The following is an 18,081-nucleotide window of genomic DNA, read 5'->3' as shown; positions in this document are numbered from 1 at the left end:
GAACGCTCTGAAATTGGAACTCAACCACAAGGAAAAATTTGGAAGAAACTCAAACACTTGGAGACTAAGAACCATCCTGCTCAGGAATGACTCGATAAACCAGGAAATCAAAAATCAAATTAAACAATTTATGGAGACCAATGAGAATGAAAATAAAACAGTCCAAAACCTATGGGATACTGCAAAGGCAGTCCTAAGGGGGAAATACATAGCCATCCAAGCCTCACTCAAAAGAATAGAAAAATCTAAAATGCAGTTCTTATATTCTCACCTCAAGAAGCTGGAACAGCAACAGAGGGACAGGCCTAATCCACGCACGAGGAAGCAGTTGACCAAAATTAGAGCTGAAATCAGTCAAGCAGAAACCAGAAGTACAGTAGAGCAGATCAACAGGACTAGAAGCTGGTTCTTGGAGAGAATCAATAAAATTGACAGACCACTGGCAAGACTTATCCAAAAGAAAAGACAAAGGACCCAGATTATTAAAATTATGAATGAAAAAGGAGAGGTCACGACGAACACCTTTGAAATTGGAAGGATTATTAGAAACTTTTATCAACAGCTATATGCCAATAAACAAAGCAATCTGGAAGAGATGGAATCCTTCCTGGAAACCTATAAACTACCAAGATTGAAACAGGATGAAATGGATTTCTTAAACAGGCCAATTAATTATGAAGAAATTGAGTCAGTGATAAACAACCTTCCAAATAACAAAACTCCAGGCCCGGACGGTTTTCCTGGCGAATTCTACCAAACATTCAAAGAAGAAATAATACCTATTCTCCTAAAGCTATTTCAAAAAATAGAAACAGAAGGAAAGCTACCAAACTCATTCTATGAGGCCAATATTACCTTGATCCCCAAACCAGGCAAAGACCCCCTCAAAAAGGAGAATTACAGACCGATTTCCCTAATGAATATGGACGCCAAAATCCTCAGCAAGATACTTGCTAATAGAATCCAACAGTTCATTAAAAGAATTATCCACCACGATCAAGTGGGATTCATACCTGGGATGCAAGCGTGGTTCAATATTCACAAATCAATCAGCGTGATACATCATATCAACAAGAAAAGACTCAGGAACCATATGATCCTCTCAATCGATGCCGAAAAAGCATTTGACAAAATACAGCATCCTTTCCTGATTAAAACCCTTCAGAGTGTAGGAATAGAAGGTACATTTCTCAATCTCATAAAAGCCATCTATGAAAAGCCTACTGCAAATATTATTCTCAATGGGGAAAAGCTGGAAGCCTTTCCCTTAAGATCAGGAACACGACAAGGATGCCCACTCTCGCCACTATTATTCAACATAGTACTAGAAGTCCTTGCAACAGCAATCAGACAACAAAAAGGGATCAAAGGTATTCAAATCGGCAAAAAAGAAGAAGTCAAAATGTCTCTCTTCGCAGATGACATGATACTCTACATGGAAAACCCAAAAGAAGCCACTCCCAAACTATTAGAAGTTAAAGAGCAATTCAGTAACGTGGCGGGATAGAAAATCAATGCTCAGAAATCAGTTGCATTTCTGTACACGAATAACGAGAACAAAGAAAGAGAAACTAGGGAATCTATCCCATTTACAATAGCACCAAAAACCATACGTTACCTTGGAATTAACTTAACCAGAGACGTAAAGGACCTTTATTCTAGAAACTATAAATCACTCTTAAAAGACATTGAGGAAGACATAAAAAGATGGAAAGATATTCCATGCTCATGGATCGGAAGAATTAACATAGTTAAAATGTCCATGCTACCCAGAGCAATCTACACTTTCAATGCTATCCCGATCAAAATACCGAGGACATTTTTCAAAGAACTGGAACAAATAGTCCTTAAATTTGTACGGAACCAGAAAGACCCCGAATCTCCAAGGAACTGTTGAAAAGGAAAAACAAAGCTGGGGGCATCACAATGCCGGATTTCGAGCTGTACTACAAAGCTGTGATCACAAAGACAGCATGGTACTGGCACAAAAACAGACACATAGACCAATCGAACAGAATAGAGAGCCCAGAAATGGACCCTCAGCTCTTTGGGCAACTAATCTTTGATAAAGCAGGAAAAAACATCTGGTGGGAAAAAGACAGTCTCTTCAATAAATGGTGCTGGGAAAATTGGACAGCTACATGCAAAAGAATGAAACTTGACCACTATCTCACACCATACACAAAAATAAACTCCAAATGGATGAAAGACCTCAATGTGAGACAGGAATCCATCAAAATTCTAGAGGAGAACATAGGCAGCAACCTCTACGACATCGACCAAAGCACACTTTTTCATGATACATCCCTAAAGGCAAGAGAAACAAAAGATAAAATGAATTTATGGGACTTCATCAAGATTAAATATTTCTGCACAGCCAAGGAAACAGTCAGAAAAACTAAGAGGCAGCCCACGGAATGGGAGAAGATATTTGCAAATGACACTACAGATAAAGGACTGGTATCCAAGATCTACAAAGAACTTCTCAAACTCAATACACGAGAAACAAATAAACAAATCAAAAAATGGGCAGAAGATATGAACAGACACTTTTCCAATGAAGACATACAAATGGCTAACAGACACATGAAAAAATGTTCAAAATCTTTAGCCATCAGGGAAATTCAAATCAAAACCACACTGAGATACCACCTTACGCCAGTTAGAATGGCAAAAATAGACAAGGCAAGAGACAACAATTGTTGGAGAGGATGTGGAGAAAGGGGATCCCTCCTACATTGTTGGTGGGAATGCAAGTTGGTACAGCCACTCTGGAAAACAGTGTGGAGGTCCCTTAAAAAGTTAAAATTGAGCTACCCTATGATCCAGCCATTGCACTACTGGGTGTTTACCCCAAAGATACAGACGTAGTGAAGAGAAGGGCCATATGCACACCAATGTTCATAGCAGCAATGTCCACAATAGCTAAATCGTGGAAGGAGCCGAGATGCCCTTCAACAGATGACTGGATGAAGAAGTTGTGGTCCATATATACAATGGAATATTACTCAGCTATCAGAAAGAACGAGTTCTCAACATTTGCTGCAACATGGACGGCACTGGAGGAGATAATGCTAAGTGAAATAAGTCAAGCAGAGAAAGACAACTATCATATGATTTCTCTCATCTATGGAACATAAGAACTAGAATGATCAGTAGGGGAAGAAAGGGATAAAGAAAGGGGGGGTAATCAGAAGGGGGAATGAAACATGAGAGACTATGGACTATGAGAAACAAACTGAGGGCTACAGAGGGGAGGGGGGTGGGGGAATGGGATAGGCCGGTGATGGGTAGTAAGGAGGGCACATATTGCATGGTGCACTGGGTGTTTTACACAACTAATGAATCATCGAGCCTTACATCGAAAACCGGGGATGTACTGTATGGTGACTAACATAATATAATAAAAAATCATTATAAAAAAAAAGAAAATTTAGAAAGTGCTGTGGAGTTCTGAAGACTTCTGGGTGACTCCGAGGTGTAACAAAGGAGGATAGGAAGCCCAAAACTTGTGTGCAATGAGATCTCAAAGGCAAAGAGCAAGATGTGGGGTCAGTTTGAGAAAAGGATAAATAAGGCCAATACTAAAGAGAAGATAGTAAGTATATGAGAAACATACCTTCCCTTTAAACCTTTGTAGTTTGGAGAAGGCACAAGGTGGAATAAGTAAAAACAGTTGGGAAAGTTTGTCCCTCAGTTGTATTCAAGGAGTCATTTTTCCACACTGCATAGTTTTTACCTGTAGTGGTACCAGGAGAAATACTTTCTAAGACAACATCGAAGTCCTTCGTGCAAGTACCCAATGCACTTATTATCAAATTATTCTTACTTTACCTTAATTCCCAAGAAAGTACTGAGTTTAAGACTCACTATTTATTCCAGATTCCCTTTAAAGACAGTGATTCTCAACAAAAGTTCAGAAAACTGTTTCAAGATAGAAGATTCTTGTTGATCCTATGTACAACGTGAGCTTTGATGCCCCAGAACATTTAATGTACTAATCTAATTCTACTGTTTACCCTTATGGAGTCAGACAATTCAAAATCATGAATGTGAAACGATAACTGTAGGAAGCTCGTCCAAATTTCTGTGAAAGATTTTTATAAATGAAGTCCAAAGACAGCAGATGTCACAAGGAATGTTGTAAATCTACCCACAAGTTGAAAGAATTTAGAAATAAAAATTTTGAAAAAGTGTAAATTGTTATGAACTAATCAAAAAAATCTGAAGTTAATTGGCAATGGCATATCTAGGCACAGTATCAGAGAAACACAAATTTTTAGAAGAATGATAGAAGCTTTCAGATTGTCTTTCAAAATAATAACCTTGGAATTGCTGTAGACATTGTTGATTACCTCACCAATATCCATTTCTTTATTTTTAATATACAATTGTATTTTTAAAAATTTTTATTATATTCAATTAGCCAACATGTAGTATATCATTAGCTTCTGTAGTGTTCAACGATTCATTAGTTGCGTATAACACCCAGGGCTCATCACAACACATACCCTCCTTAATACCCATCATCTGGTTGATAGGTACCAATATCCATTTCAATCTTCCTTGATTGTGGAGAACCTATGTCATCTTTGGTGAGATTGACCCCACCTCCAACATTAGGGATACCACTTGATTAGCATGAGCCAGTTTGTCCACTTTGTTAATGTGACAGTTTTTCACTGGACCTAAGATAAGTGAGCATGACATTATCTTTGTCCATATTACAAGAGCAGGTAAAGGGTCCCAATCAAAGCAAAGCAAAATTTTGATAAAAAGTTTTTATGCAGGTTCTCTCTGTCACTGCATAATAATAAGGAAGTATATAACTGCCAAAGTTGTTGACAGCCATATTGTAACTTAAGCTTCAGGTTGAAACTGACATCAGAGAGAAAATAGAACACCATCTTTGGATGTCATTATTGAGTATGTTCATTTATTAGGACTGCCAAAAAAAAAAAAGTAACAAAGATTCAGTGGCTTAAATAATGCGAATTGTTTTTCTCCCAGTTCTAGAAGTTATAAATCCAGGATCAAGGTGTCCAAGTCCAAGATTTAAAGCTTCTCTCCTCGGCTTGTACATGGCCATTTTCTCCCTCTTTCTTTGCATGGTCTTTCTTTCATGTGTGTCTGTGTTCTAATATCCTCTTCTTATAAAGACACCAGTTATATTGGATTAAAGCCTACCCATGTGATGCCATTTTACATTAATTACTGCTTTAAAGGCCCGATGTCCAAATACATTCACATTCTGAGGTACTAGGAACTAGGACATAAACATATGAATTTGGAGGAGACACAATTCAGGTCACAAAACTGACCACATAGATTAACCTTAATCTGACACCCATCAGATTTTTCAAATAATGAACCAGTAAATAATGTTTATTTTGAATCAGTTGAGATTGCTGTCCTCTTTTTTAAATTTTATTTATTTGAGAGAGAAAACACGGCGGGGGGATGGTCAAAGAGAGACAGAGAAGCAAGCTCCCTGCTGAGCAGGGAGCCCAAACCTGGGCTTGGTCCCAGGACCCCCAGATCATGACCTGAAATGAAGGCAGACGTTTAACCAACTGAGCCACTCAGGTTCCCCAAGATTGCTTTCCTCTTGCAAGTAACTGATAACAGCCTACCAGATATAGCACTGTAATATTGATATTCTAGAGAATTATAAGATATTGTTGAAAAAAATCTATACTCAATAGAAAAGGTTACAAACAAGACTCAAAATGGATGCCATTCTATGCAAAACTAGCTAAGGTTGTTACTAATTGTAATCACATTCAAGAATAACTCCCTCAATTTAAAATAAGACACTATTTCTCCAAAGCTAGATCTCCAAATCTAAGACGCCTAAGCCTGCTTTAGAAAAACTCTTATTATATGTATTTCTGTGTATGTGTACACAGAGAATTATGTCGGCGTGTTGTGTGATTGTAGAGGTGTGCATCTGGGATTATGTGTCTGGTGATATGATTATCTGTAAATACATAGAGACAATGTGTATATATATAGGTGTACATACATATATTTTTGTACGAATGTAAAATATTTCTGTATTCATATGTGTTTTGGGTATTTCTTGGTCAATTTGTATGTATACAAAAAGTGTGCAGAATATGCGAAAAATGAAAAGCCACTTCAGCTGGGGAGATGAGAGGTGGAGCTACAGGGCCTGAGATGGTGCCTGCACGCAGAAGAGGAAAGGACAACCTATAGGTCCCAAGGATGTGAATTTTGGAAAGAGGAGGAGCAGACCAGGAGTTCATTCAGGACTAGGAAGGCTGGTTGCCTAGTGTTAGCAGGAAGGGGAGGCCTCTTTACCAACAGGAAACTGAAAGTCTACTCCTATACTGGAAGAGGGCGGCGGCGGCGGCGGCGGCGGCGGCGGCGGCGGCGGCGGCGGCGGCGGCGGCGGCTGGTGGGAGCCCGATGTGGCAGAGGGGCCGCCGCCGCCGACAGGGAGGCGGAGGGCCCGCGAAGCTCAGAGCTGAGGATACCGCCGCCATCCTCTTCGCCTACACGGCCGCCCTCCTAGACGCGCTCCCCCTCCTACGGATCCTCCCCTCCCAGCCCGTGCAGGCACCCGGCTCATCGCCTGCTGATCCTCCTTCCACACAGGCTCACCGCGGAGGCAGCAGCGAGGTGTCCGATTTGGGCACGTGAGGCCCGCGATCCGGGGCGGTGGACGCCAGGCAGGGCAAGGCCACTGGTGGGCTCCAGGACGGAGAATGGGGATGGGGGGACTCCTGCAGGAGATTAGGGGTGGGGGCGGGCGCCTGGTCAGGCTGCAGTGGGGGAGTGCTATGGGAAATAAGAAACGGGGGTGGCGTTAGGAGCCAGGCAAGAAATTGAAGGTGAGCCTGGGGAAGCGAGGGCACTGGATGCCAGGAAAGCGATCCTGGGTAGACAAGGGGCGTATGGGCAGCCGGCTGAGGCGTCCAGGGCAGGAGGACAGTGAGTGCGTGCGGGTCAAGGCGGTGAAGGGATAGGCGCTTTGCAGGGTATTGAGAGTGGGTGCCAGTGGAGGGTGATGGAGGCGGTGGGCTCTAAACAAGGAGGTGGCCCGCCCCCTCCTGCAGAGTTCCTAACCCCAGCCAGCACCACCGCCGCTGCCGCCCTTCCCCGCAGCCTAAAGGAACCTAGGAGGGAGAGCACTTGGCAGGCACGCAGCCAGGATTTCCAGCACTGCTGCCAGGCTCACGGGGAAAATTTAGGTTCTGGCGCAGGGTACAGAGACACGTCGCTGTTGGGAGAACTTCACCTTATGTCCTATTGAATGTTTCTTTCTTATCTTCTCTCCTCCCCCTGCAGGCATGAAGACCCCCAACGCACAGGAGGCCGAAGGGCAACAAACCAGGGCAGCTGTGGGCCGGGCCACTGGGTCGGCAAACATGACGAAGAAAAAAGCCTCCCAAAAGAAGCAGAGGGGCAGACCTTCGTCCCAGTCCCGCAGGAACATCGTGGGCTGCAGAATTTCACATGGATGGAAGGAAGGTGATGAGCCCATCACCCAGTGGAAAGGAACCGTTCTGGATCAGGTGCCTATAAATCCCTCTCTTTATCTGGTGAAATATGACGGAATTGACTGTGTCTATGGACTGGAACTTCACAGAGATGAAAGAGTTTTGTCTCTTAAAATTCTTTCCGACAGGGTGGCATCATCTCAAGTCAGTGATGCAAACCTTGCAAACACCATAATTGGTAAAGCTGTGGAACATATGTTTGAGGGTGAGCATGGTTCTAAGGATGAATGGAGGGGAATGGTCTTGGCCCAAGCACCTATCATGAAAGCCTGGTTTTATATTACCTATGAGAAGGATCCTGTCTTGTACATGTACCAGCTTCTAGATGATTATAAAGAAGGAGACCTCCGTATCATGCCAGAGTCCAGTGAGTCTCCTCCAGCAGAGAGGGAGCCAGGAGGAGTTGTAGATGGCCTGATAGGTAAACATGTGGAATATACCAAAGAAGATGGCTCCAAACGGATTGGCATGGTCATTCACCAAGTGGAAGCCAAACCCTCTGTGTATTTCATCAAGTTTGATGATGATTTCCATATCTATGTCTATGATTTGGTGAAAAAGTCCTAACTGTTAGGGTAAACTTTGCCACATTTGTGAAAACAAATGTATAATTTGTAGACATGCAAAATAATGTTGCTTTTCAGTGTATTGAAAGCTTAAGGGTCCCTGTTAATTCAACATCTCTGCCAGCATAACTGTTGTTTTGTTCTGAAAAATACAAATTTATGTGGACATGACATGCTGTGTGTAAGGACTTTGTCATGTTGAAAAGACTGGGTGTGTTTGGTGGATGGGGCATGGAAGGAAGGGACAGCTGTAAATGCAGGCTGTGAATAAAGTTCAGCTAGTATCATAATCAGTCATCTAAAAATGGAATAGGACTTAGCTGGTCTAGTCTAGAGAGGGGGGAGGAGAAGGAACTAGAGATGGGCTGTGGGGGGAGGGAGAAGGGGAGGTGACTGCATAGGAAGAGGTGGGGCAGGGCCAGAATTGGAGAGGCTCCCTGGGGGAAGGATGACCTAAGAGAGAGGCACCCAACTGGGAGGGGGTGGAGAATAACAGAGGGAGAGTGAGATCTTGGGACTTAGAGGAAAACAGACAGAATGCCTTGAGTAGAGAGGGACACAAAGAAACTTAGAAGAGGTCCAGAGCAAGGGGGGAGAAAGAAGTTGGCAGGAATCTGGAGGGGGGCTAAAGGATACTCAAAGGGAGGGTCTATGCATGAGTAAGGAGCCAGAAGGGGAGGAACACTGAGGAGGAAAGAATTCCAAGGAGAAAGACTGACAGAGGAAGTGAGAACACAGAAAAGGAGGTGTGGCCAGTGGGGCCCATGAGGGATGGGGAGGCCAGGAAAAAGTGGGATACTTCTGGCAGTATCCACATTGTTCTCCCTGGCTCTGTGCAGAAAGGATGTGACAGCTGTCTAAGAACCAAATGAATTGGAAATTCGCTAGAATGGCATTTTGACAGGGATGACTTGAGAGTTAAACAGGAGCCAACTTTATACCTAAAAGGCTTACCTTACTTCAGGGAGCTCATGCCACACCTGCCGAGTAGAACCCCAAGCCTCAGCCTAAACACACTGACCTGACACCCCATGAGCAGGGAGCTGTGAGCAGCCTCCTCACTTTTCCCAGAGGACCCAGGTGCAGCAAATCTTGGGCCTGAAGTTCTTGGTTCATTCCCCCTACACTGGATAAACAGTTCTTGTGGGGAATGGGTCAGCAGGGTGCTCAGGACTTAAGAGATGTGCCACCTTGGGTTTGGAAAGTATTTTATAGAAAAAAAGAAAAAAAGAAAAAAGGAACCTTGCTGAACACAGGTACAGGAGTCCCCTCACTGTTCTTTTGCCTACTGGACTATGCCTTGCCTCCCTATAGAGAAGGGACATCAGAGGACTGAGCCTAATGTTTCTCTCCAGGACATGGGGAGTATACTCGACAGTCCGTGCTTCTCTCAGCAGCTGCCTGAAACCACAGGTGGCTTCACCCAGTGCTTCACTGAGTGGAGGTCTGCTGCCTCCGGAAGCCCCATTCAGGCTATACCCCGACAAAGCAGGTAATTACTGACCCTTCACAGGTACTGGTATCCTGGCCAATCTTGCCCACCCCAAGCACACAGAGAAGCTGTGATGGAAGTTTGTGTAGCTCTGTTTCCGGGTGAGATGGATGGCATGGGGCAGTCGGGTTAGGAGTTGTGACTTTGTATAACTAACTCCTTCAACTGTATGATCCCACTTAGAGCGGCGGTGGTTGGTGGGGAGAAGGTGCAGTAACCCCAATAAAGTCCCCCAGAGATATGGTGCCCCAGCACATGGGTCTGTGTCCTCGTTTTCTCCTCCTTGCCTTTCCCCAGTCCTGCTATGGAAGGTCCCTTCAAGACCCTCTGCCTGGTTTCCCCACCCCACACTTCACTAAAATATACCCTTGCTCTCAAAGAAAGAGTTAAGGTGACCCCACTGCCCAGGCTTCCCTAACTCCATGCATAGTGGGGTGGGGGGCGTAGCTGTTGGCAGGGAGCTTCCAGAAGTGGTAAAAAGGGTGGAATTCCAGTTGATTCTCTCCACCCAACTTGGCCTGACATGGTTTGCCTGAAGGCAAACAAGGCAAGCCCACCGTGCAGGGATTAGTTTTCGTTCTTTCATACATCACACAATTTAGTCTAGCAAAACACCTGCAGGCCACCCATGGGCCAGGTTCAGCCAGCTGTCATGTTTTGTTTGATCCTGGTGTTTCTGTTGTTTTCTATTTTTAAATTAGTTACTTGGAAGTTAGGGAGATTTCACATTACAAAAATCCATATCTCTGGCCCACCTGAAAACAAAACAAAAGTTGAGGATTAGGGCCCACATTCCAACAAGGATGCAAGCAGCTGGGTCTGAGGAAGGACTCAGCCCATTTTAGACTCTGAATGCTCTCTCAAACTAGCCATGCCCCCAGCTGGCCTGATTCACTCTAATAAAATTCCCAGTTGTCCTCTGAAGGCATTTGCATTTGTAGCTTTGGGGCTAGACCCAGGGGTACTGCCTAGCTCTACTTTTGGCTTAAGCTGACCCCATTTGCTTTTTAATTCATTTGCTTTATCTTCATCCCACCAATACTTACTTTAGGTGGGCTCTCTGCCAGGCAGCCTTTAGGCACAGGTACTGGCGATATGGTGATGAGCAGAATAAACAAATAAAACGACGTTATCCTGGTGGAGCTTTCATTTTAGTGTGGGAGACAGTAGCCAAGATACAATAAGTGAAATGTGAAGTATTCTCAAAGTGAGAAGTGTTAAGAAAGGAAAACTAAAGCAAGGAATGGGGAATTGGAATTCCAGGTGGGAGGCTGAAATTGGATAGATAGACTCCAGGGAGGGGCTCACTGAGAATGTGGCTTTTGAGTAAAGATCTGGAGGCAGTGAGAGGACCGGTCCTGTGGCTGTCCAGGGAAGGAGCGTCCCAGGTAGAGGGACAGCAGGGTAGGAGTAAGCCTGACATGCTCAAGGAACACTGATGATACCAGCATGGCTGGAGCCAAGTGAGCGAGGTAGAGAATATCAGGAAGTGAGTTCAGAGAGGTGATGGGGACCTGGCAGAGAAGCTGATAGCTTAGAGCCTTAGAAGTCCTAGAATGGAATTTGGTTTTTGCGCTGAGTGTGATAGGGAGCCATCTGAGTGTTTTCAGCATAGGCACGACATGATTTCCCTCATATTTTGACAGGAGCGTTCTTGCAACTCTGGAGAGTCGTCTGTATTGGGTACATGGATGGAAAAAGGGATTTTTTTCAGGAGTATACCCCTATTCCAGGTAACATGTAATGGTGTGTTAATCCTGTCTGACAGCAGTTGGTATGAGAGAATGGGTCAAATTCTGGATGTATTTTATTTTTTTATTTTTTTAAAAAAAGATTTTATTTATTTATTTGACAGAGAGAGACAGCCAGCGAGAGAGGGAACACAAGCAGGGGGAGTGGGAGAGGAAGAAGCAGGCTCCTAGCAGAGGAGCCTGATGTGGGGCTCGATTCCAGAACGCCAGGATCACGCCCTGAGCCGAAGGCAGACGCCTAACCGCTGTGCCACCCAGGCGCCCCTGGATGTATTTTAAAGCATAGCCTGTATAATTTGCTCTTAGAGAAGATATCTGGTAGAAGAGAAATTGGTGGGGGTGGTCGATGACAACACCAGATTCCAGATTTTCTGATATCCTTGAGCTAAATAACATCTCGAGAAAAACAACAAATGAAGCATTTGGGCCCTTACTGCCTCAGGTTGGGTGTATGATGTTGATGTAATGACCTTATAGCGAAAGAGAAACTGAGCACAAAAACTTATGCAAATATTTATTCTCAGCTTTACCTCCTTGGAATGTTTTCTAGTTCTTCTATTGGAACCAAATGAGAACTAAAAGGTGATGTCCTGGTAATGGGCAGCAGGTACCCAAGCAGATTTTGTCATGAATTTAAAACAGTTAGTTTTAAAGGATTTAACATAATTGGCTGTTCAAAAGCAGGCAGGATTTAGACAGGTCTTGAACTTGTACTGTGTCTGGGTAAAATACAGAGACCTATACTTATACAAAATTATTTAAAGTGCATTGCCTAGGTCATGTCCCATTCCGCATTTCGTAAGCCCAAGTGATATTGTCCTTTCTGAGTATAAGGTTAAAATGAAAGTGGTATGGTAGTAGTGATTAGTTATTAGTGATTGGGTCACACAGTCAGTCTAGATTTTTGTATCCATTACTGTTAAAGATATATGATCAGAATCTCCCAACCCTTTCCAGGTCATTACTGGAAACAATTGCAAAGTACCACTTTGGAATGCCAAAAGTCTTCTTTCCTGTCTTAGAGATGGCAGTACGTTTCCTAATAACCCATTTCCTGTCTTTATATTAAAGAAATAATGCACATCCTGGCATACCCATAAGGGTTATCCTTCCTTCCCAGATTAAAATTGTGCCACAGCTCAACATAATGTTTTGGTTGAGGTTTCAGAATACTGATAAATAAAATCCTTTTTCTTTTTGTAAGTTTGTAACCATTTGAGAGACAAGCATAATAATTACACAAATGGAGGTCAAAATATCTCCTTTATAATTGATAAAAGCTGGATTGGAGGGCATGCTTAGCTATGAGGCCACAAGGACTTCTTCATACGTCACCTAGTCATAGGCAGAACTGAGTAAGTGCAGGACTCCCCGATAGATAGGTGCCCCTGGCCTGCAAACTTATTCTGTGTTTGAATATAAATTGGATTGCATCTTCTGCCTTAAAGAGACAAATCCAAGAGACAATTTAAAAGGTTTCTCACATGTCCAACTCCTAGCAAACTCACCAATTAAAGAAGTCATTGGGAGATATGAGGCCAGGGGAATGAGGGTCCTATTTGACAACTGTTATATATAGACTTGGTAGGAGAATCAAAACGAAATGTCTTTTTAAAAAAATTCCTTATTGAAGTACATCATTGACACATTATATTAATTTCAGGTATAAGCATAATAATTTGATATTTGTAAATAGTGTGAAATGATCACCACACATGGTTACAAATTTTTTTCCTCGTGATGAGAACTTTTAAGATCTATTCTCTTAGCAACTTTTAAATATGCCATGTAATACATTAACTATAGCCATCATGGTGCACATAACATCCCCATGAGTTATTTATTTTATAGAAGTTTGTAGATTTTGAACTCTTTCACCCATTTTGCCCACAATTTCTTAACTTTGCGCAGTTAATATATCATACAACATACTAAACGTAATTTTCAATGGGTTATAGTCTAGGGTATTGATATTTTAAAATACTTAAAAATATTAAGTATTTAAAATATAAATATCTTTGTATTACTATAATTATTATATTACATATCAATATATAATTATATAATTAATTATGTAAGTATATAATACATAATCATATTATATATGATTATATACTTATACATAAGTATATATTAATATAATTAAGATATATTAATTATATGTGGTATATATAAGTATATAAATATAATTAATAAGTATATAAATACATAGTCATATTATTTAAGTATATTTTAATATAATTTATATATATTAAGTACATATATATAAGTACATATAAGTATAATATATGTAAGTATAGTTAATATATACTTATATATAATCTAAAATATATTTATTAATTATATATTATATATTACATGCTATATAGAATATATAATAAATGTATCGCATTATTATATATTAATATAATAATACATTATATATTATATATTATATGTTAATATAATAAATTATATATTAATATATGTTAATATAATGCACTTATATAAAATATATAATAATTTATTATATATAAAGATATTATATAAATTTATTATATTATGTAAAATTATTATATATAACATAAGTATATATTGTCTAAATTTAAATGCATATTCCATATAATATAAATATATAAATAAAGTACAAAATATTTAAAAATATTTAAAATAATTTTTAAAGGACTTTGTCCTTTTTTTTAAATAATAATTTTTTATTATATTATGTTAGTCACCATACAGTACATCCCTAGTTTTTGATGTAATGTTCCATGATTCATTATTTGCGTAGAACACCCAGTGCATCATGCAATACATGCCCTCCTTAATACCCATTACCAGCCTATCCCATGGACTTTGTCCTTTTTTAAATCAATTTGAGAGGCTTCTGAGATAAACTGTGAACTGCCTAGCTCACTCATTAAAGAAGCAACAGCAGATATTCAAGGGGAGCTTTCTTGAAGTATGGATATGACTTATGTGATTCCCCTATAATCCTCGTATCTCCATCATTAAGAGAGAAAACTACACCACTGTTTGTCCACAGGAGTGCCTAATTAGCTCACTGGCTTAAAAGAGACTAAAATGTGGGTAGAGAAGTACGCTTTCATTAAAATCACTTTAAGATGTTAGCTAAAATATGACAGATCACCTATTCAATGTATAGCTGAGCTTTAAGGAGTGTAAGGAAAATCCCCAGGAACCAACAATGAACAGAGAACTGAAAACAAAAACAGTAAACACATGACCTGATGCTTTGGCAGCTGGGAGGGAGAAGGGCATTGACTCAATAATTAAAAATTGTAGAAAAGAAGGTAAGTCCTTACCCTTAATTAAATTGGGTGTGGGGACCTAAGGTCTCCTTCCCTTTCCTTCATTTCTCCATATAATAGCCAGTGATCTTTAAAAATATAAATGAGATTATATTTAAAACTTAAAACTCTCTAAAGTCTTCCTATTACTGTTGATATCCAATTGAATCTTCTTGCTTTACCCTGCAATCCCTAGATCAGCATTCTCAACTAGGATGGTATTGCCCCCAAAGGGCAAAGGGGGAGAAAATTGATCCCTGGTGTGAGAGATGAAAAGAACCTTACCTGTTACAATGGTTTGTGACCCTCTTATTTTTATTTTTAAAATAGATTTTGGGTTCTCATTGGGTTTTCTTGGATATCCCATGAGCAACACTGACATTGAGTTCATGGAAGATATACAAAATGTATGCAAGATCAGCATTACAAAACCTTAGCAAATAGGTGGCTGTGATTGGCGGACTTTCAATCCATTGCTTATTCCTGAAGTCCTATCATGAGAAGTGGCCTATGCATGCCTATTGGCTGTCCTTGACTACCTTTATGTTTTATCCTCCATGCCCTTGTGTGTAATGTGAGCTTTGAGAATTAAAACAGCATATATTTAATTCTACAAAAATCCAACTCATTTGTGCCAAATGATGCAAGGAAAAAATGTCAGTGATATATGAATAAATAACAGCTAGTTAAAACTTATATCAAGCCAGTTAAAAGTTGGGTTCACTAAAAATAGCTTTTAAAAAAATAATTTTTTCAATTGTTTTGCTTCTGTTGGAAAAACAGTTTTCAAATTATTTTAAAAATGTGATTATAATATGTGTATAAATTTATAGTTTGCATATGTAAATTTATACACTATCCTTTATATAGGTAAATAAATTCCATTAAAATCCCTCAACAAATACAGTTAAATTAGAAGTTAATAACTTCCTAATTTTTAATTTAACTTCTCTCTTCAAATTTTACTTACTCTTAACCCTACATCAAGCTTGCTATTTTTACGTATGTATTTTTATGTATAAAGCACACATACACATACACATTTTAAACAGTTTGCCATTTAAGATACATTGAATTGTAAGTAATAGTAAACTTGTTTTATGTATAAAATAGCTTTATCAAAATTGCTTTATCTATAAAAGTTTTTTTCTATCTCATAACTTGGAGTCAGAAGTAGGACTCCAGAAATGGGTCTGATCAGCAGCTTAATGAAATGATCAAAGGGCTCAAAGTATTCCCAGTCCCCGCTTTGTCATCTTCATTATGTTAGCTTTGCCCTCAGGCTGGTTACAGAGATTCCAAGGGTTTTATATGATATAGCATCCTTAAAAAACAAAAGGAAACATCATTTCCTGTTTCTCTTTCTTAACAGGAAAGAAAATTTTTTCAGAGCTCCCCAGCAGACATATTATTACATTTAATTGCCAGGATTAGATCATATGCCAAATGCTAAACCAATCACTTGCAGGAGGATTGTTACCATGATTAGCTTAGAGTAACTTTTTAGAGTGGGATCACTAGAACAACAATCTCCCTTTTTTGTTTATCTTGGCTCTGATATCTTCCCTGTGCTGCTTACATCCTTAGTCTCCAGATGATGGTATGATTAATAGAGCAGCTTGATCTTCATATCCTCTCAGGTTCACTTATGTCCAATGGAAAAGATTATCTACCTCATACCTAGGTTTGTGCAAAATACCATTGTGCCTCATTGTCTCTGACTAGGTTGTGTGCCTACTCCTCAATCAACTCTAACAGTATTTCAGTGCTCTGAAAGGTCAGACTTAAGTTGTTACAAAGAGGAAAATGGCGGCACTATTACCAGAAGAACTGTGATTGGATGCTAGGCTGTAATACCAATCTATGTTACGATTCAACACATTTTGCTGCCAGCATTTATATGAACCCTTCTTGCCATATATACTCATTCAAAAATGTCTCCACAAAAGTGTTCTTTCAACAAGTACTGGTGGAATGGGAATTGTTTTCATCTGTTTGGAAAATATTTTTGCAAGAGTAACTGTTATTTTAACTCTTAAGGCAATAGATTAGTTTGACTGTTTTTGTGTTTAAATAAATTGGAAAGAAAAATGTGTACCCTTTTGTTGTCTTCGTTTTTCAACATATTTGTAAGATTTATTCATGTTGTTGAATGTGGCTGTAGTCTCATTGTATGAATATGCCAACACATATCCAGTCTTCTGTTGATGGAAATTTGGGTGATTTCCAGTTTAGAGCTATTACAAATAGTTGAACACATGTATTTTATAATAAATTATTGGGCTTTGGATTTTAGTGATAGGAACCAGTAATTCAAGAAACATTCATTGAAAAAACAAAAACTGGATGAAATAGCAAAAACTAAATCTGCCAAGGCAACTGAAAACTAAGAATATATGAAATACTTACCCAGCTAAGATATAGGGAAGAACAGAGAAATGGTGAAGTTAGTGAATGTTTTTCCCTTGGGGAAGTTAACCCATTCTAGAGGGACTGCTAAAAGGCTTAGAAGCTCAGAAGAGATTATGACCTCTTGTTGAAGCTAAGGATACAGAATTTGGAGCTTAGAGCCTTGGTAAGCCCCCTTCACTTTTGGTTGGGATGCCAGGCATGATATCCCAGGAAAAAGGGTTAATCAGAACTAAATAAACCCTTACATAAAGGAAAGTGTACCTGCAAATTGCTTTCCATAAAAAAATTGCATGAATTTTCATTTGCATCAGCACTAAATGTGAAACCCTTTCTCATGTTCAGTGACATTAATATTTTAATGTTCTTTCATACTTTGATAATTGAGTCAAGATTTTTATTCATCCTATACTTCCTTTTAGGAATTATTTTAATGTTTTAAGCTTTTTCTGTTAACATTCAACCCATCACCTGATTCAGTAACTCTTCACCTGATTCAGTACCTATTAAATATTCATATTGTTTACTGCTCTTTCGTTTGTTCATTTGCTTTTTCTTGTGTTTTATTTTCCTTCATTTTACATTTTATTTTTTATTATTTTTATTTTTTAAAAAATTTTATTTATTTATTTGACAGAGAGAGACACAGGGAGAGAGGGAACACAAGCAAGGGGAGTGGGAGAGGAAGAAGCAGGCTGCCTGCTTAACAGGGAGTCTGATGCAGGATCTAGGACCCCAGGATCATGACCTGAGACAAAGGCAGACACTTAACAACTGTGCCACCCAGGTGCCCCTCATTTTACATTTTAACAAATAAACTTTGATATGGGAATAAATTTAGTGTAAAATTTCCCCAAATATTTAAAGAACTATCTCAGTATCTTTTAAAGAATAGCCAAACTTTCTCCACTGAATTGTAAAACCATCAGTTTCCCTAATTTTTTTGTAAAGTTATTTTTCCACAGCTCTCCTTTCTGATAAATGGATCATATTACCATTATGGTGGAAACATTAACTAAATGTACAGTAATGGGAGAAAGGTTAACT

At 39.7% G+C, this 18,081-nt stretch overlaps 2 protein-coding genes across 3 annotated transcripts in view; both read left to right on the top strand.

Annotated features, from left to right (window-relative positions):
• The first annotated feature begins 6,399 nt into the window (after window positions 1–6,399).
• Window positions 6,400–9,440, top strand: LOC113249827 (spindlin-2). 2 transcript variants are annotated; one of them, XM_048213720.2, is made up of 2 exons: window positions 6,400–6,712; window positions 7,315–9,440. In XM_048213720.2, exon 2 carries the CDS (start codon window positions 7,317–7,319, stop codon window positions 8,091–8,093), a length of 777 nt encoding a protein of 258 aa, XP_048069677.1. In that variant the 5' UTR covers window positions 6,400–6,712; window positions 7,315–7,316; the 3' UTR covers window positions 8,094–9,440. The 2 variants fall into 2 exon arrangements, with proteins under 2 accessions (XP_048069677.1, XP_048069678.1); XM_048213721.2 differs by having other exon boundaries at window positions 6,400–6,645; window positions 7,315–8,420.
• LOC125280884 (spindlin-2) overlaps window positions 7,454–18,081 on the top strand; it is a 25,638-nt gene continuing 15,010 nt past the window's right edge. The window contains exon 1 of the mRNA XM_048213718.2: window positions 7,454–7,541. The gene's annotated coding sequence lies outside the window, so the exon portion shown is untranslated. The remainder of the gene's footprint in view (window positions 7,542–18,081) is intronic.

Source organism: Ursus arctos, chromosome X (genome assembly GCF_023065955.2).
Source record: "Ursus arctos isolate Adak ecotype North America chromosome X, UrsArc2.0, whole genome shotgun sequence".
Classification (NCBI taxonomy): Eukaryota; Metazoa; Chordata; class Mammalia; order Carnivora; family Ursidae; genus Ursus; species Ursus arctos.
Note: the sequence above shows the minus strand (reverse complement) of the source record. Positions and strands in the feature narration are given on the sequence as shown.

Excerpts from the sequence above, each read along its gene's own strand:
- LOC113249827 (XM_048213720.2), top strand. The coding sequence starts at position 7,317 with ATGAAGACCCCCAACGCACAGGAGGCCGAAGGGCAACAAACCAGGGCA.